The 23069-nt window shown below is 40.7% G+C and overlaps 1 protein-coding gene across 1 annotated transcript; it reads left to right on the top strand.

Moving 5' to 3' along the window:
* Positions 1-210: 210 nt before the first annotated feature.
* On the top strand, positions 211-22943 carry LOC308075736 (chemerin-like receptor 1; the record flags this gene model as incomplete). Its single annotated transcript, XM_080415682.1, has 3 exons — positions 211-298; positions 16664-17472; positions 22875-22943. The coding sequence occupies 3 exons, from the start codon at positions 211-213 to the stop codon at positions 22941-22943; spliced, it is 966 nt and encodes a 321-aa protein (XP_080271808.1).
* Positions 22944-23069: the final 126 nt, after the last annotated feature.

Genomic DNA, 23069 nt, shown 5'->3' with positions numbered 1-23069 from the left:
AAGTTAATAATCAGGGTTTAGCTGTAGTTCACCATCCTACACTGTCATATTATGTCTCCAGACACACAGTGTCACATGATTTTTCATAGTCTCACTCATATGATTCATAATGCCGCACACTAACCATACTAACCATTTTCTCTCTAATCTGTTAAGACAACCCGCCTGGCATTAGACGGAGGGACCAACTCAGAAAATATTATCCGGTGAATGTTATCCACGACCAAGATCTTCAACTGGGCGGGAAAGGGACAGAAGAGGGCCTTCAAGGACACGCTGAGGCAGGACTACATGTTTGGTGAGTCAATCTGCACCTCAAAATACTAGCTTTACTTTAAATTATTATTACTGCAGCGGATTTGGCATTTTTGATGACGGATATTTAATGTAATTAAGTATTTTATCTTCTATCAAGTAAATAAGAATTTAATGTAATTAAGTATTTTATCTTCTATCAAGTAAATAAGAATGGATGGTCATATAAGTGCTCCTCTGTAATGCTCACAATAAGATGCCGCCATTTTTGTCTCACTCAATGTTTCTCAGAGGTGTTCTTTGCCTGTGGACAGCTCAGAAACCTGCCTACCAGTGACATCAATTCAAGCTAATGGACATTGAAAAATGATGACATGTGATGTCACTGGTAGGCAGGTTTCTGAGCTGTCCACTGCCCTCCTCTGCCAGAGTAGACATAAATGGTGGCATTTTTTACGAGCATTAGAGTGGATCTGTATATGACTATGGGGTTGAAAATGGGTGAAGTGCTCCTAAGGCCACCTGAAAATCTAGTACACTAAAAAGGACACTGGACATTTCTGTCACTTTGGAATGGAACGTGCCCACTGCAACTTTCTTATTTATCTTTATAACAAGTTTGTTTTTCTTTTTTTCCCAGCGGCTGCATTATGCACCTGAGAGGAGAGGAATGGAGGGGTACCAAGAAAAGAAAGGCCAAAGAGTTAAAAGGACACATGGTTTGGAGTTGGAGGCCAAAGAGTTCAAAGGACACATGGTTTGGAGTTGGAGGCCAGTGGGTTTCATGGGAGTTGGATCATTGGAAAGCTGTTTCGTTCATGTTGAATATATGGTTCTGAATGATTACTTTATGACAACCCTGTTCGTATTTGCCAGGTTTATGTGTCCCCTGACTTTCAGGACAAATAGATGGCCTGATAATTCTGTTTAACCCATTTAGACCTGAGGCCGGTTCTAAAAAGTTTTCTGAAAACGTTTTCTTACTCCAAAAATGTTATAGTGTCTCTCTCTGTAGTATAGTGTCTATATTATCTCTATATATTATAGTGTTAGTGTCTCTTTATTATAGTGTCTCTTAGGGGTGTGCCGATACACTGATTTCACCAAACGATACGATACGCACTTTTTTATTATGAAAATATATGGGGGAGAAAAAATGCAAACAAATAATTCTGTTTTTGCATTATTCAGACGCAAACTTGTAGCTTTTCAGCAACAATAGCCGTTTTGAATCCAAATAGGGCAATAGTGTGACACCTGACCCGAAAAAAACAACATGTTGTCACCCTTTTCACCTCGGGGCTGTTTGCATGCATGATTATTATTATTTTTTTTTTTACGATTTTTTTTTTTCCAAAACGATACATATCGTCACGAAAACGTATCGCGATATATCGCGGGACGATATATCGGCACACCCCTAGTGTCTCTGTATTATAGTGTCTCTGTATTATAGTGTTATAGTGTCTCTGTATAACACTATAATATCTATATTATAGTGTCTATATTATAGTGTCTATAATATCTATATTATAGTGTCTACATTATAGTGTCTATATTATCTATATTATAGTGTCTCTGTATTAAAATGTTATAGTGTCTCTGTATTATAGTGTCTCTCTCTGTAGTATAGTGTCTATATTATCTATATATTATAGTGTGTCTTTATTATAGTGTCTCTGTATTATAGTGTCTATATTATCTCTATATTATAGTGTCTCTATATTATAGTGTCTATATTATCTATGTTATAGTGTCTCTATATTATAGTGTCTATATTATCTATGTTATAGTGTCTCTATATTATCTATATTATAGTGTCTATATGATCTATATTATAGTGTCTATATTATCTATGTTATAGTGTCTATATTATAGTGTCTATATTATCTATATTATATTATCTATATTATAGTGTCTATATTATCTATATTATAGTGTCTATATTATCTATGTTATAGTGTCTATATTATAGTGTCTATATTATCTATATTATATTATCTATATTATAGTGTCTATATTATCTATATTATAGTGTCTATATTATCTATGTTATAGTGTCTATATATTATCTATATTATCTATATATTATAGTGTTAGTGTCTCTTTATTATAGTATCTCTGTATTATAGTGTCTATATTATCTCTATATTATAGTGTCTCTGTATTAAAATGTTATAGTGTCTCTGTATTATAGTGTCTCTCTCTGTAGTATAGTGTCTATATTATCTATATATTATAGTGTTAGTGTGTCTTTATTATAGTGTCTCTGTATTATAGTGTCTATATTATCTCTATATTATAGTGTCTATATTATAGTGTCTATATTATCTATGTTATAGTGTCTCTATATTATTGTGTCTCTATATTATAGTGTCTCTATAGTATAGTGTCTATATTATTTATGTTATAGTGTCTCTATATTATAGTGTCTATATTATCTATATTATAGTGTCTATATTATAGTGTTAGTGTCTCTATATTATAGTGTCTATATTATCTCTATATTATAGTGTCTCTGTATTAAAATGTTATAGTGTCTCTGTATTATAGTGTCTCTCTCTGTAGTATAGTGTCTATATTATCTATATATTATAGTGTTAGTGTGTCTTTATTATAGTGTCTCTGTATTATAGTGTCTATATTATCTCTATATTATAGTGTCTCTATATTATAGTGTCTATATTATCTATGTTATAGTGTCTCTATATTATTGTGTCTCTATATTATAGTGTCTCTATAGTATAGTGTCTATATTATTTATGTTATAGTGTCTCTATATTATAGTGTCTATATTATCTATATTATAGTGTCTATATTATAGTGTTAGTGTCTCTATATTATAGTGTCTATATTATCTCTATATTATAGTGTCTCTGTATTAAAATGTTATAGTGTCTCTGTATTATAGTGTCTCTCTCTGTAGTATAGTGTCTATATTATCTATATATTATAGTGTTAGTGTCTCTTTATTATAGTGTCTCTGTATTATAGTGTCTATATTATCTCTATATTATAGTGTCTCTATATTATAGTGTCTATATTATCTATGTTATAGTGTCTCTATATTATAGTGTCTATATTATCTATGTTATAGTGTCTCTATATTATAGTGTCTATATTATCTATATTATAGTGTCTATATTATCTATGTTATAGTGTCTATATTATAGTGTCTCTATATTATCTATATTATAGTGTCTATATTATCTATATATTATAGTGTTAGTGTCTCTTTATTATAGTGTCTCTGTATTATAGTGTCTATATTATCTCTATATTATAGTGTCTCTATATTATAGTGTCTATATTATAGTGTCTATATTATCTATGTTATATTATCTATATTATAGTGTCTATATTATCTATATTATAGTGTCTATATTATCTATGTTATAGTGTCTATATTATAGTGTCTCTATATTATCTATATTATAGTGTCTATATTATCTATATATTATAGTGTTAGTGTCTCTTTATTATAGTGTCTCTGTATTATAGTGTCTATATTATCTCTATATTATAGTGTCTCTATATTATAGTGTCTATATTATCTATATTATAGTGTCTATATTATCTATATTATAGTGTCTATATTATAGTGTCTATATTATCTATATTATAGTGTCTATATTATAGTGTCTCTATATTATAGTGTCTATATTATCTATATTATAGTGTCTATATTATCTATATTATAGTGTCTATATTATAGTGTGTATATTATCTATATTATAGTGTCTATATTATAGTGTCTATATTATCTATATTATAGTGTCTATATTATAGTGTCTCTATATTATAGTGTCTATATTATCTATATTATAGTGTCTATATTATAGTGTCTCTATATTATAGTGTCTATATTATCTATATTATAGTGTCTATATTATAGTGTCTATATTATCTATATTATAGTGTCTCTATATTATAGTGTCTATATTATCTATATTATAGTGCCTATACTATACTATATTATAGACCACCGAAGTCCTGACGTCACTCGTTCATCCCCAGGTTTGCGGAAGTAATTTCTCTATGGAGAATAACATTGGGTCATCTTAGAATCGTCTCATAAAAGAATTGTGGTCCAAAAATAAACACATTGTCAGGGAGGAGGTTCTGTATCGTTTATGATAGTCAGTCACTTATATTTGATACAGTCTGTTTCTGGCGAAAATGTAACTAATTCGGCGGAAGTAACATTAGCGTTTTCTCACCGTCAGTTGATGCTTCATATCCATAAGAGTCAAACCGCCGGGATCATTTGTTTATTTTTGGAACACAGTTCTTATTTGACGCGATATTAAATACGTCTATGGGATTCAGAACGGGGGTGGAAAACTGCAAACCAGGTAGACAAACAAAGGATGTGTAAATGATGTCAGACTTCGGTGGTCTATAGTGTCTATATTATAGTGTCTATATTATCTCTATATTATCTATATTATAGTGTCTCTATATTATAGTGTCTATATTATATATTATCTCTATATTATAGTGTATATTATCGTGATTCTATATTATAGTGTCTATATTATCTATATTATAGTGTTTGTGTCTATATTATAGTGTCTATATATATAGTGTCTATATTATAGTGTTAGTGTCTCTATATTATCGTGTGTCTATATTATCTCTATATTATAGTGTCTCCATATTATAGTGTCTATATTATCTTTAGCTGTATTATAGTGTTAGTGTCCATATTATAGTGTTAGTGTCTCTATATTATCTCTGTATTCTCTCTCTCCCTGTCGCTAGCTCCACCCCTTCCTGTTGCTAGCTCCGCCCCTTCCTCTCTCTAGCTCCACCCCTTTAGCTCCGCCCCTTCCTCTCTCTAGCTCCACCCCTTTAGCTCCACCACTTCCTCTCTCTAGCTCCACCCCTTCCTTCCGCTTTCTGTAATAGTTCAGCTGCCCATTTATATTTTTTCTATAACCCCTCCGCTTTATTGTCTGGAAACCACGGGGGGAGAGAAGCCCCCGCGCCCACCCCCCACGCCCACTTGGGTGAGTAACCTACTGGGACACAGGGACTCTAGCCATTAGCCCTACTGGGACCGCGCCAACTAGTCCTAGCAATGCTAGTCCTTGTGACCATGACTTAGTCCACTACGCCATCAGTACAGCCTGAAATTCACTGCTTTCTGTGTTGCTTTTAAGGGTTTCTGGGTGTGTGTGTTCAAACCTCACTCACTCCTTACCCTGAACCTTCAGTAAAGGAGAGGTTCAGGGTAAGAAGTGAGCAGGGTTTGAACCCACAGTCTCTGGATCATGTAGGCAGTGTTTTACACACTGAGCTATTGACTACCTGTCTGTGGTCTGGTCTTCATTCCTCTTTGACGAACAACACACAACAATACAAAAAAGAAAAAGCTTTTAACAACATATTATTTTGTCTCTGGTTTGTTGTTGCTTGTCTATATGTTTGAATGTTTATGAACCACAATGGAAACAAGCCTCTGGCTTTTCTGTCTTTATCTATTTGGCCTTCAATCTTTGACATGGCACAGAGGCCTGCTGGATTAAGAGCCTGCCTGAGAAACAGAAGGTTATGAGTTCGATTCTTAACCCTGACATTGTGTGAAAATATCAACACATTTGGAATAAATATATATACTTTTAGTTATTTAGTTTCTTTTTTTTTGTAAAATATGAATCTTTTTCATGGGGGCCCCTGACACTACATCTTTTCCACAGAATCTATAGACACAGCTGTAGGTGAATGGATAAGACGCTGTATACATGATCCAGAGGCCATGGGTTCGAATCCCACTGGAATCTTTACTGTGATGCTTTACTTTGCAGGCTGGCTTCCAGAACATCAACTTAGAACCACAAAGAAAGCAGTATTTGTCAGCCAACAGATAGCTCACTGATTGAGTATCTGTCCAATAACCGAGCAGTCCTGGGTTCGATTTCCACTCACGTGAAGTGTCCCGGTAAGTTGGGACAGCGGATAAATTGGTTGATATCCGTAGAATAACTTGTAGGAGTGTACTGGTTCAAATCCAGTCACCACCTTAGTAACTGAGACCAAAACTGGTAGGGTAGAGGGCTGAGTAGAGTAGGGTAGGGTAGGGTAGGGTAGGGGGCGGGGTACAGAGGGAGGAGAGGGTTATGCTTAGAGTTTGTGTGTGGCGGTGACATTTCATTAGATTCGCAATAAGAGGAAGACCCAAATAGGAGTTCACCTCCACACACACTAACCATAACCCCCTCCACCACAGCCCCCTACTCTGCCCCCACTCTAGCCTATTCCGTCGGCTACTCTGCCACCTCTCTACTACCCCTCCCTCTCTACCCTACTCCCGCCACCTCTGTACCCTACTCCGCCCCCCTACTCTACTCCACCCCCTCTCTACCCTACTCCTGCATAGAGAGCCGAAGGTTACAGGTTCAAGGCCCGAACACTGCAGTCAGCCACTGGCCGTCGCTTCCCTAGAAAACAAGAATGATTAGATCAGACATTCAGAATATACAGCTTTATCTTAAGAGGGGGCAATGATTTAACCCCCAAAAATACTTAACACCTTTCAAATAACCCATTATGCACAGAGCTGATAAGTACACATCTGGATACAGTGTCTTCATATTCACATTGAGGTAATCTTTAAAGATATGTTTTTTTAAGATAAGTTAAAGCTCTACATTGTGATACATACCAAAGGCTGATTTCCTGTATAATACATTTAACAATTCAATGTTGAGAGTTCAAATATAAATGCAAACACAATGAGCAGGGCACAGCGGGGAATTGAACCCCGTCCTAGTAAACCAGGAACTCCATGCCTGTGCCTTTGTTTTGTGGTTTTTTTCCGCAAACGACGCAATGCAAACAACGCAAAAGCCCTAGCAGCAGCAAAACCCCTAGCAGCAGCAAAAGGAACAAAAACATGGTTCCTACCTTGAACACCAGTCTTCACTGCATAACAGCAGCTCTTCACTGAACAAGCAGCATACAGTTCCTACCCGTCTTCTTCTGGTGACTTCTCTCCTTTGACTTTAGATCCCGAAAAGACAAAGAAAAAAAGTGTTCAGTTATTCATGGCCACATTTAATAAAACATGTATTGGCCCTTTTGGATGTAGCTTTGTCAGCCCCACCCACACTTCCAAAAAATTGTAACCAAATGGACCCTTACCGGCAGTGGTGGAAAAAGTACTATTGTTTTACTTAAGTAAAAGTATCAATACTGCAATGTAAAAATACACTTTTACAAGTAAAAGTCTGGAATTTAAAATGTACTTGAGTAAAAGTACAAAAGTAGGGTAGCAAAATGTACTTAAAGTACCAAAAGTAGAAAGTACTCACTATGCAAAATGACCCAGTTCACAAGTTTTCAAATATGTAAAATGTCTAAAAAACGTTTGAAAATAGCAGATCTACAAGCTCACAATGAGACGCAAGTTTAAGAACCATTGGTTTAGATGACACTATGAGCCATTGAAACAGAGTGTAGTTTGAAAGCGTTTCCTTAACTCTGTTATAAAATATAATGCCTCATTTTGTCCATTTCAAAATTTTTAATTCACAGACTAGTTCCCCAAACTGAATTATTTTAAACAAAGCTGTTAAATGTTGGTGATTAATAATAATGTTCAGTTACTTGCTTGCAAGTGTGGAGAGCTGCTGGAGTTCCATCTGAACTGAACCAAACCAACACCTGGAATCTGTCTCACACCTGAGCTCTATTTATACCTAATTAATCACTGCTCACCACGCCTAGAGCCCGCCCACACACACGCCCCCACACTCACCCCCCCACACACACACACACACACACACACACACTTGAATGAATATACAATGCCACTTTTGCTATTTTTTGCCATTTTTAACCGTGAGCTCAAAGCCAAAAAATAGCAGATCCACAAGCTCACAACATGCTTACAGATCTGAGTGTAAATCATGCTGTTTAACTCTAATTCCAACCCCTAAACACCTAACCTCTAAAAGTTTCATCCTAATCCCCATAGATATAGAAACCTAGATACCTCATTGGCCTCTGCAGTTCATTGTAACGACTGGTCTCTCAATACAAGGCTCTTCCGGGGGATGTTTGACTACTGACCAATCACATCACGTTAACTACTGGCCAATCACAGCGCGTCTAACTGACTAGTTGCTGCGCGGCTGCCTCTTAAGAAAAGACCCACCCCACCTGCCTCTGATTGGCCTACCGAACGCCCCCTTCTGTGACGCACACGGAAGTTTCCAGCTCCCCCCCAGAAGCATAGAGGAAGCGGAAGTGCGTCCGAGATGCCGACGCTTCAGAGCCAGAGGAGGCGTCTACCTTTATATGTCTATGCTAATCCCAACAGGAATGTTTACAGGGGGAACAGGAAGTCTGGTCACTTCATGTAGCATATCAGCTGCAGCTCAACAACATAAACAGCGCCCCCTGGAGACAGGGGAGGAACTAAACTTAGAGAAAAAGGAGGAACTATGCCCACTAGAGGCAGAAAAGCAAAAGTAAAGTAGCTAAGTACATTTACTCAAGTACTGTACTTAAGTACACTTTTGAGGATGTTTTACTTTACTGGAGTATTTCCCATTTTCAATACTTTTACTTCCACTCCACTACATCTCAGAGGAAAATATTATACTTTTTACTCCACTACAATTATTTGAAAACTTTTAGTTACTAGTTACTTTGAAGATATCAATTATTACATTATAAAACAAACATTAACCACTTCAGCCCTATTTTATACATTGGCTATTTGAAAATAGATCTACTGAAAATAGCAGATCGACAAGCTCAGCACGTCGCGATCAAGGGGCCTGCTGTTTACATCGACGCCAATACGGAACAGACAGTTCATATGAATGGCCTGTAGTTTTGCTGTTTTACCCCTGCAGGTGTCAGAAATAATTGATCTTAACACAAGCTGATGGGTTTTTGACAAACTTTAGACTAGATTTTCAAAACATTCAATCATCATGATATGCGTCTTGGTACACTATGGTCCCATTTATTAAAAAAATGACGATAAAGTAGGTTATGCTCTGGGGGGGGGGGGGGGGGATGATTTGATTGACAAGCTACACAACCAATAGCATTCATTCCCCGCCCCCGCTTTGGATTGACAAGCTACCCAACCAATAATGGTCTGGTGTCATTCTGCAGGATATGACGCTGTATGACGCGATATTGAAAGATGGCAGATTATGCACAGCTGATCAAATCGGCTTCATTTAGGGTCTGTAGAGTCTAGGGGCGTAACGCTGTCCATTCATTTTATACAGGCTATGATCGCAATGCGACGCGTTGTGAGCTTGTCGATCTGCTTTAAAAAAAAAAAGAAGTGTACTTTTACTTTCGGTACTTTAAGTATTTTTTGATGCCAATACTTTTGTACTTTTATTCAAGTAACATTTTGAACACAGGCCTTTTACTTGTAACAGAGTATTTTTATATGGTGGTATTGCTACTTTAAGTGAAATATCTGAGTACCTCTTCCACCACTGAGGTCAGGTGTTATTTTTGTCGCCATGACCCCCCAACGTGACTGTGTGATAACAGCGAGGAGCATCACTGCTCCCCGCTCCCCCCCCCCCACACTGTAAGGAGTACATCCATGAGTATTGCCTCCGGTGCCTCCCTATAGGCTGGACTTGAACCTGCGACCTTGCTTGCAGAGGTTGGAATTGAATCTTGGAATTGAACCTGTGACTCTCTGGTCGCCGTGTGGCCCTGTGCCAAAGCCCACAGAGGTGTCCACCAACTGTTCACTGCCCTACGGCACCTCCACACTCTCACACATCGTCACCTTTGGTAAAATGGCCTATCTCCTAATTGAAAAGGATCCTGCTGTTCCCTCCCCTTTTAGTAGAATGACTTATCTCCCTAGTGTGACTTAGGACAAACTAGGCCATTTCTTTGGCCTAGGTCACATGGTTTTGTGACCTAGGCCTGAATCAGTAATTCATTTGGCCTAAGTCAGGTTTAATCCTTTTTAAACCTATTTAAATCTCTTATGTTACATAACTGACAGACAGTGTTATTTTTATTTTAATAGTCATCATTTGTTATAAACGTTTTGGGTGAAATTATTAAAAAATATCATATAGTTTTGGATCAGTTTAATTTTTTATTTTTTAAACTTTAAAAAAAAATGACTTAGGCCATTAGTTTAGCAAGGTGACGACATGTTTCTTTTAGTGCTTTTAAGTGTCGTTTCTGAATGTTAGTCTTCAGAACATGCTTCAGAGTAAAGAAGCAGGGGGATTTGAACTTCACGACAGTGTGTTAACACAGTGAGCTACCATGCTGCCTGCTTCAAACCAGTTTTCATTCTGCTTTAACTAACAAACAACGATACAAAAAAATGTCAAAATAAATATGCAGTTAAAATGTTGTCTCTTTGCATGGTTTGTTGCTTGTCAAGATGTTTGAATGTTTATGGAGCACAATGGAAACAAGCCTCTGTGTTTAAAAATGTTAAACCCAAATATGTGGGCTCCCCCTACTGGCAAAACATCTTTTTCAGACTTCTGGGGGATTCTACAAAATAATGTCTTCTAAATCCTAACAGTTTTTTTGGGGGAAAAAACAAATTATGTTGGTATAACAGTTCTCAAACTTTTTCATGTCAAGGACCCCCAAAATGATATGTATTTGTCCACAGACCCCCATCTCAAAATATGTTGTGTTCCAGGGACCCCCCAGAAGCAAAGATTTGTTAAAAATGTGTGTGTGTGTATATATATGTGTACATATATATATATAAAAAATATGTTGGCTTATTCAAAGATTTGCACAAGATTGTTTAAAAAAAAAAAAAGCAGATCTACAAGCTCATAGCGCAGTGCTTGTATATCTGCTATTTTTGAATAGCCAAATAAATCTAAAGTGACACAGATGCGTTCCCGGATTGAGTGGTTTTAAACCACAATCATTGCTATAGCGTTTGTTCCATAACAGAGGTGTCCCCGTCTCTCTCCAGCCTTTTAAGGAAACGGTAAAACACATGTTCAGGAAGTTGAAAAGGAGGAGAGATGCGAGCGCTCAAAGAATACCGGAGGAGAGGGGCGTAACATCAAGGTATACTCTAACCCTTTCAGACCGGGAAAGCATCATTTGTGTCATTTTAATATTTCTTTGGCTACTAAAAAATAGTAGACCTACAAGCTCATAGCGCGGCACCGAGTGCCGCGCTATGAGCTTGTAGATCTGCTATTTTATTTTAATTTTTATCGTGAACATGTGTGCAAATCTTTGAATATATGTGTTTTTTAAAGCAAATTTTTTTAAATCTCAAATCTTTGAACGTTTGTTATATAATATCAGTGGTTCCCAAACTTTGAGCTTGAGCTTGTAGATCTGCTATTTTTTTAATAGCCAAAGAAATCTCTAAAATGACACAGATATGTTCCAGGTCTTAATGGATTAATCATGTTGACAGAAAGTGTTAAAAGCCAAGATGTTTCGACTAGCAACTGATCTTCATCAGAGCAACAGGTCTTCATCAGAGCAAGTACGAGAACATTTTCAGGTAGGTTTGCCAATATCATCCAATCAGGAAAGGGTATCCATTTATGAGCTTCAAAGTCACGTAAAGTAAATCCAAAGTATCTCCAAATTTAGTAATGCACAGCACTAAATGTTAAGGGCTTGTATTATGCAAAGGACTGCGGTGCAACCAAACATTGTTAACAGTGTTTTGGCCAAAAACGCTTTGCATGCAAAAACCTCATGAAATGAAAGACCAGTTGTCTCTCTCTCTCACACTCACACACACACACACACACACACACACACACAATTTATTTCTCTCAATCCAGAGTGATTTACAGAAAGCAGGTAAACACAAGGTAATACATCAAATGCATTGTAATAGTAATCTAGGATCAAGAACCTATCATCAGTCTAAACAGTAGAATATCAAAAATCAATAATCTGTACATTAAAACTACACACACTATAGCCTGTAGATGCCAGGTCTACAGCTGACCTGGCATCTGTCTACATAACATGCTATCTAAAATACATTGTAATCTTTGCATAAGCCTGCATGGTCGTCAAGGCTGGGTCAAGCGCTACAGGTTAAGGTGGATTCTGAAGAGGTGAGTCTTCAGATTACGGCAGAAGATTGGGAGTGAGTCTGCTGTTCTAACTGCAATGGGGAGTTTGTTCCACAGTTTGGGAGCCAGAAGGGAGAAGAGTCTGGGAAGTGTGGAGCATTGTCCATTACATGTAGAACAGAGACCTGACAGTCCCACCCTGAGCAAGCAATTTTAATTCCCCCTTAACTGGAAGAAACGTCAGGCAGACCCAGGCTCTAGGGTGGGAGGGGCCAGGCTCTAGGGTGGGAGTGGCCAGGCTCAGAGAGCTTCAAGTAGTAGCAGTAACAATAATAGCAAATATTATTTATTATTATAAGATAGTATATAGTACAGTAATAATATAACATAGTCCAACAATAATGTTATAAAGTATATATGGTATAATATAAGAATGTTGAGCTAATATACAGTATGGTGGTATGGTATAATATAGTAGCAATCCACAGTCGTGCTCCAAGAAGAGGCCCAGTCCGCAGTCACATTCTTGATCTGCAGCTGGGGGTCTGTAATAACAGTCACATTCTTGATCTGCAGCTGGGGGTCTGTAATAACAGTCACATTCTTGATCTGCAGCTGGGGGTCCATAATAACAGTCACATGCTTTATCTGCAGCTGGGGGTCCGTAATAACAGTCACATTCTTGATCTGCAGCTGGGGGTCCGTAATAACAGTCACATTCTTGATCTGCAGCTGGGGGTCCGTAATAACAGTCACATTCTTGATCTGCAGCTGGGGGTCCGTAATTACAGTCTATGGAAGTGGGAGACACAAAAGAAACTCCGGGGAGTGGGTCCCCGGATGTGGAATTAGTGGCAGGCCTTACTGGAGCGTGAGTCCGTACAGTGTTCATTACAATTACACCGAAGGGACATGAACCCACACAACCCAAAGGGAGGAGGAGAAGAGAGAGAGGACGAGAGGAGAGAGGGAGGGGATGTAAGGAAGGAGGGAGGTGGGAAGGGAGAGAGGAGAGAGGCTCTTAATCCAGAGCGATTTACAGTAAGCAAGATAAAACATCATAATACATCAATAATACATCAAATGCATAGAAATAGTAATCCAATAACAAAGCAGTACACAGCAAACCAATAGTCCAACAATAACTAATACATACGTAAATCAAGAACCACTAGGGTTCCTACACTATGGGATGGCAGGTCAACAATGACCTGGCATCTGTCTATCTATACACTTCCACTGTCATGCGGTGAAGTGTTTCTTCAGCTATAGGCTTTATCATAAAGAAAGGTTTTTAATCTAGTCTTAAATATACAGTACAAAGTGTGTCTGCTTCACGAACTGAAACTGGGAGAAGGTTCCACAGCTGAGGTGCCTGAAACGTAAATGCTCTGCCTCCTGTTCTAGCCTTTTGGGGGTTTCCTGGAGCCTTAAGCATTTTTGCATAGTGTGAACGCAATGGTGTTCTGGCTGGTTCATAAGGCTCAATGAACTGTTTGAGATACAATGGTTCCTGTCCATTGAGAGCTTTGTAGGTGAGGAGGAGCATTTTAAATTCCATTCTGTATTTAACCGGGAGCCAGTGCAGAAAGGCCAGTGAAGGAGTGATATGATCTCTTCTTCTGGTTCCTGTTAGTATACGTGCAGCATTTATGAAAGCCTCAGACGATTTGTACGCTGGGATTGGGTCTACACGATTGCTTGATAGATAGATGTTAGAGTAGACTGACAACGTCACAGCTCACCCACATTAGTAAAAACCAGTCAGTCACACACACTACGAAATGCTACCAAATAAACCACCATCAGTGCTGCAGTTTAGAGTAAAGAGGATGAGACATGCGTGATTTATTTTGTTATATGTACCGTATATAATTAAAACTAAAGACAGTCTAACACATGATGATTAATCATCACAGTCATTGATTGAGCAATGATGTGACAACAACGAGCGAGAGTGGAGAAGGTACTGTAGGCCATGAAGTTTAGACTCAAGTGGAGACTGAGAATAGGCTAAAAGAACATGAAAAGGCTAAAACCTTTTGGGGCTCCTCACCACCCCTCGTAGCAACAAGCGGACCCTTGGCGATAGAGCTTTCAGCGTGGCGGCCCCTGACCTCTGAAACTCTCTCCCAATGGAGATTCGCCTGACAACAACACTGGACTCTTTCAAGTCCGCACTGAAGAGACATTTATTTACTCAGGCTTTTGGCAATTAATTAGTTTATTTTGTGTACTGTAAAGCGTCCTTGCGTTTCTGAAAGGCGCTATATAAATTCAAGTTATTATTATTATTATTATTAAAAACCATCACAAACATGTGTGTGATGATGATCTGTGGTGATCTTGCATTGAGGGGATTGGAATGCCTCTGTGTTGGCTGTGTGTGTGTGTGTGTGTGTGTGTGTGTGTGTGTGTGTGTGTGTGTGTGTGTGTGTGTGTGTGTGTGTGTGGGGGGGGGGTTCTGTCTATCTGTCTGTCTTTCTCTCTCAGTCAGTCAGTCAGTCAGTCTGTCTCTCTCTCAGTCAGTCAGTGTCTCTCAGTCAGTCAGTCAGTCAGTCAGTCAGTCAGTGTCTCTCACTCAGTCAGTCAGTCAGTCAGCCTGTCTCTCTCTCAATCAGCGAGTCAGTCTGTCAGTCATGGATATTTTCGATTTGGGTTCGTCGTCCCTTTCACTGTCATCGTCTCCTGCTATTCTGTCATCATCTACCGGCTCAGGAATAATCGCTCGCTGGCCAGCCAATCAGGTGGCCCCTTAAATATCATAGCAACTGTTATGTTATCCCCCTATCATATCATGCATCAGTACAGTGTACAGATCATGTGGTCACTATCAGGATCAATTAATCCTAGCTAAAATTGATTGGTTATGACAACAAATAGGCTATTATTTTTTCCTCTACAGTACGTCCTCACATCAATCAAGTTCAATGGGGATCGTTGGTTTATTATCTATGTTGATTGCTGATATTATGTTTCGTTTCCATGATTAACCTGCAAGTAAACAGCACTTTTACACTGCATTGTCCATTGTCAAGTTCATACTTAATTATGCAACTTTTTCAGTATGTTTTGTGATACAAGATATTGTACAGTCGGTAGGGTGGGCCTCGCTTTTAATAATAAACACATGCAACTTCCCCATTTGACATGGTTGATATTTGTACCTCTCAGCAAAGATGCACTATGGTTGGCTGTCATGCATATGACTCATATATACGGTGCAATAAGTTTCTCTGAGCTCCTCAGTGTTCACCGACCACAGTTAGAACAAGACACTTCTCTGACTGACGTCTTTGAAACAGGTATCTTTTATTTTACTTTCTTTATTATATAGACATGAATCTAGAAAATAGAGCCTTTTAAAACGTATTTTAACATAAATAAATATATCACTTACAAAATGTTGATGTGTGAAATTTCATCAGCTTGTAATTAGTAACGGTAGGCCTATCTATGATAGGTATTATATTTTATTTATTTATTTGTTTGATCCAGTAACGGAGGAAGCTAATGAGCGTCTTGACGGTGATCATGTGTGCAGGGTGTTCATTGATCTTTAGAACATCTCTCCTGTAAGAAACCTTAGCAGATGATTTTGTCCCAAACTGACAAAAATCTGTTCACTTTATCTCTGGAGTCAGGTGATCAAGATGTATCAGTCAGACTTTTAATATTCCATTCCGATTGGCTGTGACTGACAATTTGCTGGCCCGGAATTCTGAAAATAGGCGATATACAAGCTCACAATGTTGTGTGCTTGTAGGTTTGCTATAAAAAAAAAAGTATATATTTATATATGAGAAACATTTTAACAATATAAATCTTGTATGGGGGTCCCTGGCAACAAATAATGTCTGTTAACCCATTTTGGGCGGGAACCCCTATTTGTAGCTATACCTTTCAGGACAGGAACCCCTTTTGGGGTTCTTGTTGCTATGTACAGTATAACAACATAACATTTTTTTTATTTTTTTAATACATATTTGAAGTTTTTCAGAAAACTTAGGTCAGGATTTAGAAGGCGTTTTTAGAATCGGCTTCAGGTCTAAATGGGTTAAAACAGAGCATTAACCTTTGTTTTGTCATTTTAGGTTTTAGGACTATGGAGATTATGACCACAACTGCTGTTTATCACAATAAAGAGACGGATCTGTCTGCTGGAAACGGCTCTTTCTCGGGAGAAAATGAGAAGTACGATTATGCTGAACTTCTAAAACCCTTGAAGATCGTGTCCCTCATCATTTTAAGCCTGTTCTTTGTGCTCGGCCCGTTGGGGAACGGCATCGTCATCTGGGCGACAGGCTTCAAAATGAAGAAAACCGTCAACATCGTTTGGTACCTCAACCTCGCTGTGGCCGACTTCCTGGTTACAGCGTCCCTGCCCCTGATCATCACACAAACAGCTCTGGACGACCACTGGCCTTTTGGTAAATTCATGTGCAAAATGAACTTTACCATGTTCTTCATTAACATGTATGCCAGCATCTACATCCTGGTGGTCATCAGTGTTGACAGATGTGTATGTGTGGTGTGTCCAGTGTGGGCCCAGAACCACCGCAGTGTCAGGAAGGCGTCTTGGGTGAGTCTGGGTGTCTGGGTGTTGGCTTTGGCTCTCAGCTCCCCTTACTTCATCTTTAGGGACACACAGCCTTCAGGCCATGATGAGGTCACCATCTCGTGCTACAACAACTTTGAACCCACCGGTAACTACAGTACACCAGAAGTGAGGCAGCTGTGGGGATTTACATCTAGGGTCATGCTCATCACTCAATTCCTCATGGGATTTGTGGTCCCTTTCACTGTCATCGTCTCCTGCTATTCTGTCATCATCTACCGGCTCAGGAACAACCGCTCGCTGGCCAGCCAATCACGTCGCCCCCTCAAAATCATAGCAACTGTTATCACCGCATTTGTCCTGTGCTGGGCCCCCTTACACATCTTGGATCTGATTATTTTTGTGACAGAGTACAGTGAAACACTGGGCCATGTGGTCACCATCTGGATCCCCATAACTTTCGGCCTGGCACTTCTGAACAGCTGCCTGAACCCGCTGCTGTACGTGTTCATGGGTCAGGATTTCAAGGCTGTATTCCACAGCTCTATCCTAAAGGTGCTGGAGAAAGCCTTCGCTGAAGAGCTGCCTCAGACCAACACTTCCACAAACCCAGGGAGCACCAGTCAAGTAGCCTGCCCCAGCACGTCTGATATCTGGCATACAAGGGCAGATTCAAAAAAAAAAAAAAAAAAAAGGAGAAAACAGCCGGGGGCTCCCATTGGTTCACCGATCTCTGCGCCCGCCCCCACCCCGCTCCGCGCCCCTCCTCCTCCCCAATGTGCAGCATTGAGAGCCCTGACGTCACAACATTTGGAGCGACGCCCACTGCACTCTGGTTGGTTGGGGAAATGAAAGGTTGACTCCCACTTCCTATGCCAGGAATGTCAACAGGCTACCAGTCAAGAGACTGCCTTGTCTGAGACACAGGTTTAGGGTCGTCTTTGAATGTACTTTAATATGTAAATGGCTTTTATTCTCAGTAGGCTATGTTCTCCAAAATTGAAACAATGATGAGAAATATCCAAAATAAATGTTGAAGTAACAGTTTTAAAAAACAATATTATTTGGAGGTTCTCTTTGACATGCATCTTTATGTTTTGAGTTTCTTCTCTCCCTGTCCTCCTTTTGTTTTTTCTCCTTTTTATAAATAACAACAAAATGATGGAGCTTATGCAAAATATAATATTCCACCCGCTTCTTTAAACATGTAAACCAGTGATGTGACAATAAAGTTGCTTCTTTACTCAGGTTTCAGCTTGTAATTGTACACAGTCATAAAACACATTTTACATTTGTGTTTGTTTGTTTTGGTCATTGGATTTGTATTTAGCAGAACTATGGCCCTATGGGTAGAAGTTAAAAAGGTTTTGGAGGTGCAATGTATAGACCAATTATTTGTTTACACACATTGAGACGCACAGGTGCCGGGTTCATGTAATAATCAATTCCCTACCAATCTGGGAACCCATCGCCAACTGAAAATGAAAAACAGCGCCCTCTGCTGTTTGTTCTATGTCTGTTGGCTCTGGGCGGACGAAAACGTAGAGCCAGAGCGCAAGGAAACCGGTGTTTTGTGTATGCCTTCAGCGCATCACTTCCGGTTGGTGCGACTATGTTTTCATTCCCACTAACAATATTTCTACACGGAACACTAACACCACTTCTCCCAGAGAACATGGATCGTTTTGGTTATAAGCCCACTTGTTTCTATGATGAAAGAGTAAGTTAAAATGTGAATATCTTTCCGTGGTTTTGTCTGCTCCGCGGACGCTATTGTTAAATTAGTTTCGGTTTGTTTCAAGGGGGGAATGATCGACGGACACGTGAATCCCGCCCACCACATTTGATTGGGTAAAGCGCGGCCCGCTTCCTGATCTGAAGGCACGCCCATGCGCACATGTTATGACGAACCTCACCGACAGATTCCAACGCAGTGCAGAATCTGTTCTTGAGAGATTAATTCCCTACAGATCCCCAAACCTGTTGTTTTGGAGATCAGTCCATATATGGGCATATCAGTCATGACATCAATGATCTCCATATATGGGCATAAAAGTGACAAGGACTAACAGATACAGAGATCTCCATATTTGGGCATATCAGTTGGGTTGGCAGTGTGACGTAGATGTGATTTGGGGCTGGTCTGCTAATTTCCAGAAAATGGAAATACTCTCCTGTTTCACTGTCACAATTCTCTCCTACCTCATTTGAATTTCATGTGGTCACTGTTTCTCATCCAGTCAAGCTTACCATTGCAGTTGTTTATCGCCCACCGGGCCCTGCTGGTGGCTTCCTGGAGGAGCTGGACCATCTAGTCTCTCACTTCCCCCTGTCGATGGCTCTGGATTCATCCTTCTGGGTGACTTCAACCTCCCGACTGAGAAGCAGCTAGACCCACTACTTTCGTTTCTCGCCGCCTTTGACCTAGTTATTTCCCCATCTCCTCCTACCCATGAGGCGGGCAACCAACTGGACCTGATCTTCACCAGAGGCTGCTCTATTGCTAACCTGTCTGTCACTCCTCTTTCCAGTGAAAAGGGTAAGAAACTCTCTGATCACTACTTCATGTCCTACTCTCTCTCTCTCTCCTCTCCCCCCTCACAGCCCCTCCCTACCCACATGATTTCCTCACGTCACAATCTTCGCTCACTTTCCTCCACTGATCTTTCCTCTTCTGTTCTCTCTGCTCTCCCTGCCCCTGAATCCTTTGCTCTTCTATCCCCTGATACCGCCACAGATTCTTCCACTAGTTCCACTTTTCTCTACTCTATCCTCTTCTCTCGACCATCTCTGTCCCCTCACCACCAGGCCTGCACGCCAAACTCCACCTGCCCCCTGGTTGTCGGACTCAGTGCGGACTGAGAGACGGAGCCTGAGAGCGGCTGAGCGCAAATGGAGAAATGGCAACCTCCTGGAGGACCTTCTCACCTTCCAATCTCTCATTTCTACTTTTTCCTCCTCTCTATCAGCTGCTAAAGCTGCTTTTTTCTGCACTAAAATTCAGGCTTCTGCTTCCAACCCTAAAAAACTCTTTGAAACTTTCTCCTCTCTCCTGCAACCACCACCCCCTCCTCCCTCCTCGTCCCTCCTCCCTGACGATTTTGCCAACTTCTTTGACAAGAAGGTGAACGATATCCGATCCTCCTTCCCTCCTCCCCCGGCTGGTGCCCTGCGCACTACCCACACCCGTCTGCCTGCCACCCCCCCTCTCTACCTTCATCTACTCCTCTTCCCCCCCCATCCCCTCTCTATCCCACTTCTCTCCCCTCTCCCCTAACGAGGTCCTTCTCCTTGTTACCTCTAGTCGCCCCACCTCATGCTCTCTGGACCCGGTCCCATCCACTCTGTTGCAGTCTATTGCACCTGAACTTCTTCCCTTCTTAACCCACCTTATTAACACCTCTCTGACATCTGGCTACTTTCCCTCTACTTTCAAGACTGCCAGAGTCACCCGCCTCCTGAAGAAACCGACACTTGACCCCTCTGAGATCAAGAACTACAGACCGGTTTCCCTTCTATCCTTCCTATCTAAAACTCTCGAACGTGCTGTCTTTAAACAACTGTCCTCCTATCTCCACCAGAACAACCTCCTGGACTCCAACCAGTCTGGGTTCAAAGTGGGTCACTCGACAGAGACTGCCCTCCTGGCAGTGACGGAGTCGCTCCATGCCGCTAGAGCGAACTCTCTCTCCTCCGTCCTGATACTCCTGGACCTGTCTGCAGCGTTCGACACGGTGAACCATCAGATCCTCCTCTCCACCCTCGAGGGGATGGGTGTCTCAGGCTCTGCACTCTCCCTGTTTGCATCCTACCTGACGGGTCGCTCCTACCAGGTGATGCTGAGAGGGTCTGTGTCAGAACCACACAGGCTCACAACTGGGGTTCCCCAAGGCTCGGTTCTGGGTCCTCTTCTTTTCTCTCTCTACATTACATCTCTGGGTGCTGTCATCCACTCCCATGGCTTTTCCTACCACTGCTATGCCGATGACACCCAGCTGATCCTCTCATTCCCCCCCTCTGATACCCAAGTGGAGGCACGCATTGCTGCTTGTCTGGCTGACATCTCGGAGTGGATGTCGACAAACCACCTGAAGCTCAACCTGGACAAGACCGAGCTGATGTTCCTCCCGGGGAAGGGCTGTCCTCACCGAGACATGGCCATCACCATTGATAATGCTGTGGTGACCTCAACTCGGATTGCGAAGAATCTGGGTGTGACCCTGGACGATCAACTGACGTTCTCGGCAAACATCGCATCAGTGACAAGGTCCTGCAGATTCCTCCTCTACAACATCAGGAGGATTCGCCCCTTCCTCACGGAGAAGGCAGCCCAGGTGCTCATCCAGGCTCTCGTCATCTCCCGCCTGGACTACTGCAACTCCCTCCTTGCTGGTGCTCCGGCATCTGCCATCAGACCTCTGGAGCTTGTTCAGAAAGCTGCGGCTCGTCTGGTGTTCAACCGCCCCAAGTTCTCCCACACAACCATCCTTCTCCGTTCTCTACACTGGCTCCCCGTAGCGGCTCGCATCCAGTTCAAAACCCTGGTGCTAGCCTATAGGGCAGTGAAAGGAACAGCTCCTTCCTACCTCCGGGCTATGGTCGATGCCTACACCCCTGCCCGACCACTTCGGTCTGCCACCTCGGGGCGACTGATTGCCTCGTCACTCAAGGGTCCTTCTGGCCGATCCACACGGTCACGACTCTTTTCTGTTCTGGCCCCACAGTGGTGGAATGAACTTCCCACTGATGTTAGGACAGCAGAGTCACTGCCCATATTTCGCCGCAGGTTGAAAACCCACCTCTTCAGGAAACACTACCCTTCCTCTCTGCCTGACCTACTTGTTGTTAACTAGTTGTACGAACGCTTGTTTTCTATTGTTGTATTGTTTATTAGATCTTGTTTAGTCGATACACTTAATTGTTTTAGCTCATGCTCATTTGACTTAGCTATTTTGTCTCATCTGTTTAAAGAAATAGGTAGCTGATATATTGCACTTTTACCTTAGCGCTAGGTATACTCTTGGTTGCTTGTTTTTGCAGAAAATGCACTAAAGACTTCTGGTGATTAGTAGTTTTCGTTCCCTACCTATGTTGAATACACTTATTGTAAGTCGCTTTGGATAAAAGCGTCTGCTAAATGACTGTAATGTAATGTAATTTGAGGGCCGCGTCCCTCACACCCACCCTAAGAACCTCTAGTACTTATAAATACACTCTCTTAGTCACTTTCTGACTAAACTGACAATAATAAAATGCAACTTCCCCTGTTGACACGGTTGTTATTTTGACCTTTCTGCGAAGATGCACATCAAGGTTGGCTGTCAGGCATTCTAATAGTAACTATACAATAAATACAAGGTTCAAATGCAACCATTCTAATAGCAACTATACAATAAATACAAGGTTCAAATAAAAGTTGTGCTCTGAGTTCTATATTTTCATTTTGCAATAAAATAAAGAGGCTTGTTTTAAAATACTTTAAAAAGCATTATGAGTGTTTTGAATACATGAAACAACACTATGAGTGTTTTAAATACATGAAACAACATTATGAGTGTCAACAGACTAGTAAACAGAGAAGTGTAGGCTGCTGTTAGGGTGGTTTCTGTGCACTAAGGACACAGGATGTGTGTCAAACCACTTCCTCCATCACAATGCAGCTTCACTGGATTATGTCATCTTATACTGAATCAGTTTGAGTTTGCGTGTGTGTGTGTGTGAGAGTGAGTGAGTGAGTGAGTGAGTGAGTGAGTGAGTGAGCGAGCGTGAATGTGTGTTTCTACCTTGAATAAGGTACCGGATGACTGGACAAAAGGCATAATTGTGAAGATCCCTAAGAAAGGTGTCCTTAGCAACTGTAACAACTGGCGTGGCATCACCCTTTTGTCTGTCCCCAGCAAAATCCTTGCCAAAATGATCGTACAAAGAATATCAGTTGCGATAGACAAACAACTTAGAGAGGAACAAGCAGGGTTCCGAAAAGGTAGAGAATGTGTTGACCATTATATTCACCCTCCGTAACATCATAGAGCAGTGTACAGACTGGCAGAGGCAACTGTATCAACTTTGTGGATTTCGAGAAGGCGTTCGATAACTAACTAACTACTTGGTAGAGAGTGACAATACAGTGTTTGGCTCTGCTAACTACTTGGTAGAGAGAGTCACAATATAGTGTTTGGCTCTGCTAACTACTTGGTAGAGAGAGTCACAATACAGTTTTTGGC

This window comes from Gymnoscopelus braueri (genome assembly GCF_963280865.1).
Source record: "Gymnoscopelus braueri genome assembly, chromosome: 20".
Lineage (NCBI taxonomy): Eukaryota > Metazoa > Chordata > Actinopteri > Myctophiformes > Myctophidae > Gymnoscopelus > Gymnoscopelus braueri.
The sequence above is the reverse complement of the archived record's forward strand: the minus strand, read 5'-3'. Positions and strand labels throughout refer to the sequence as shown.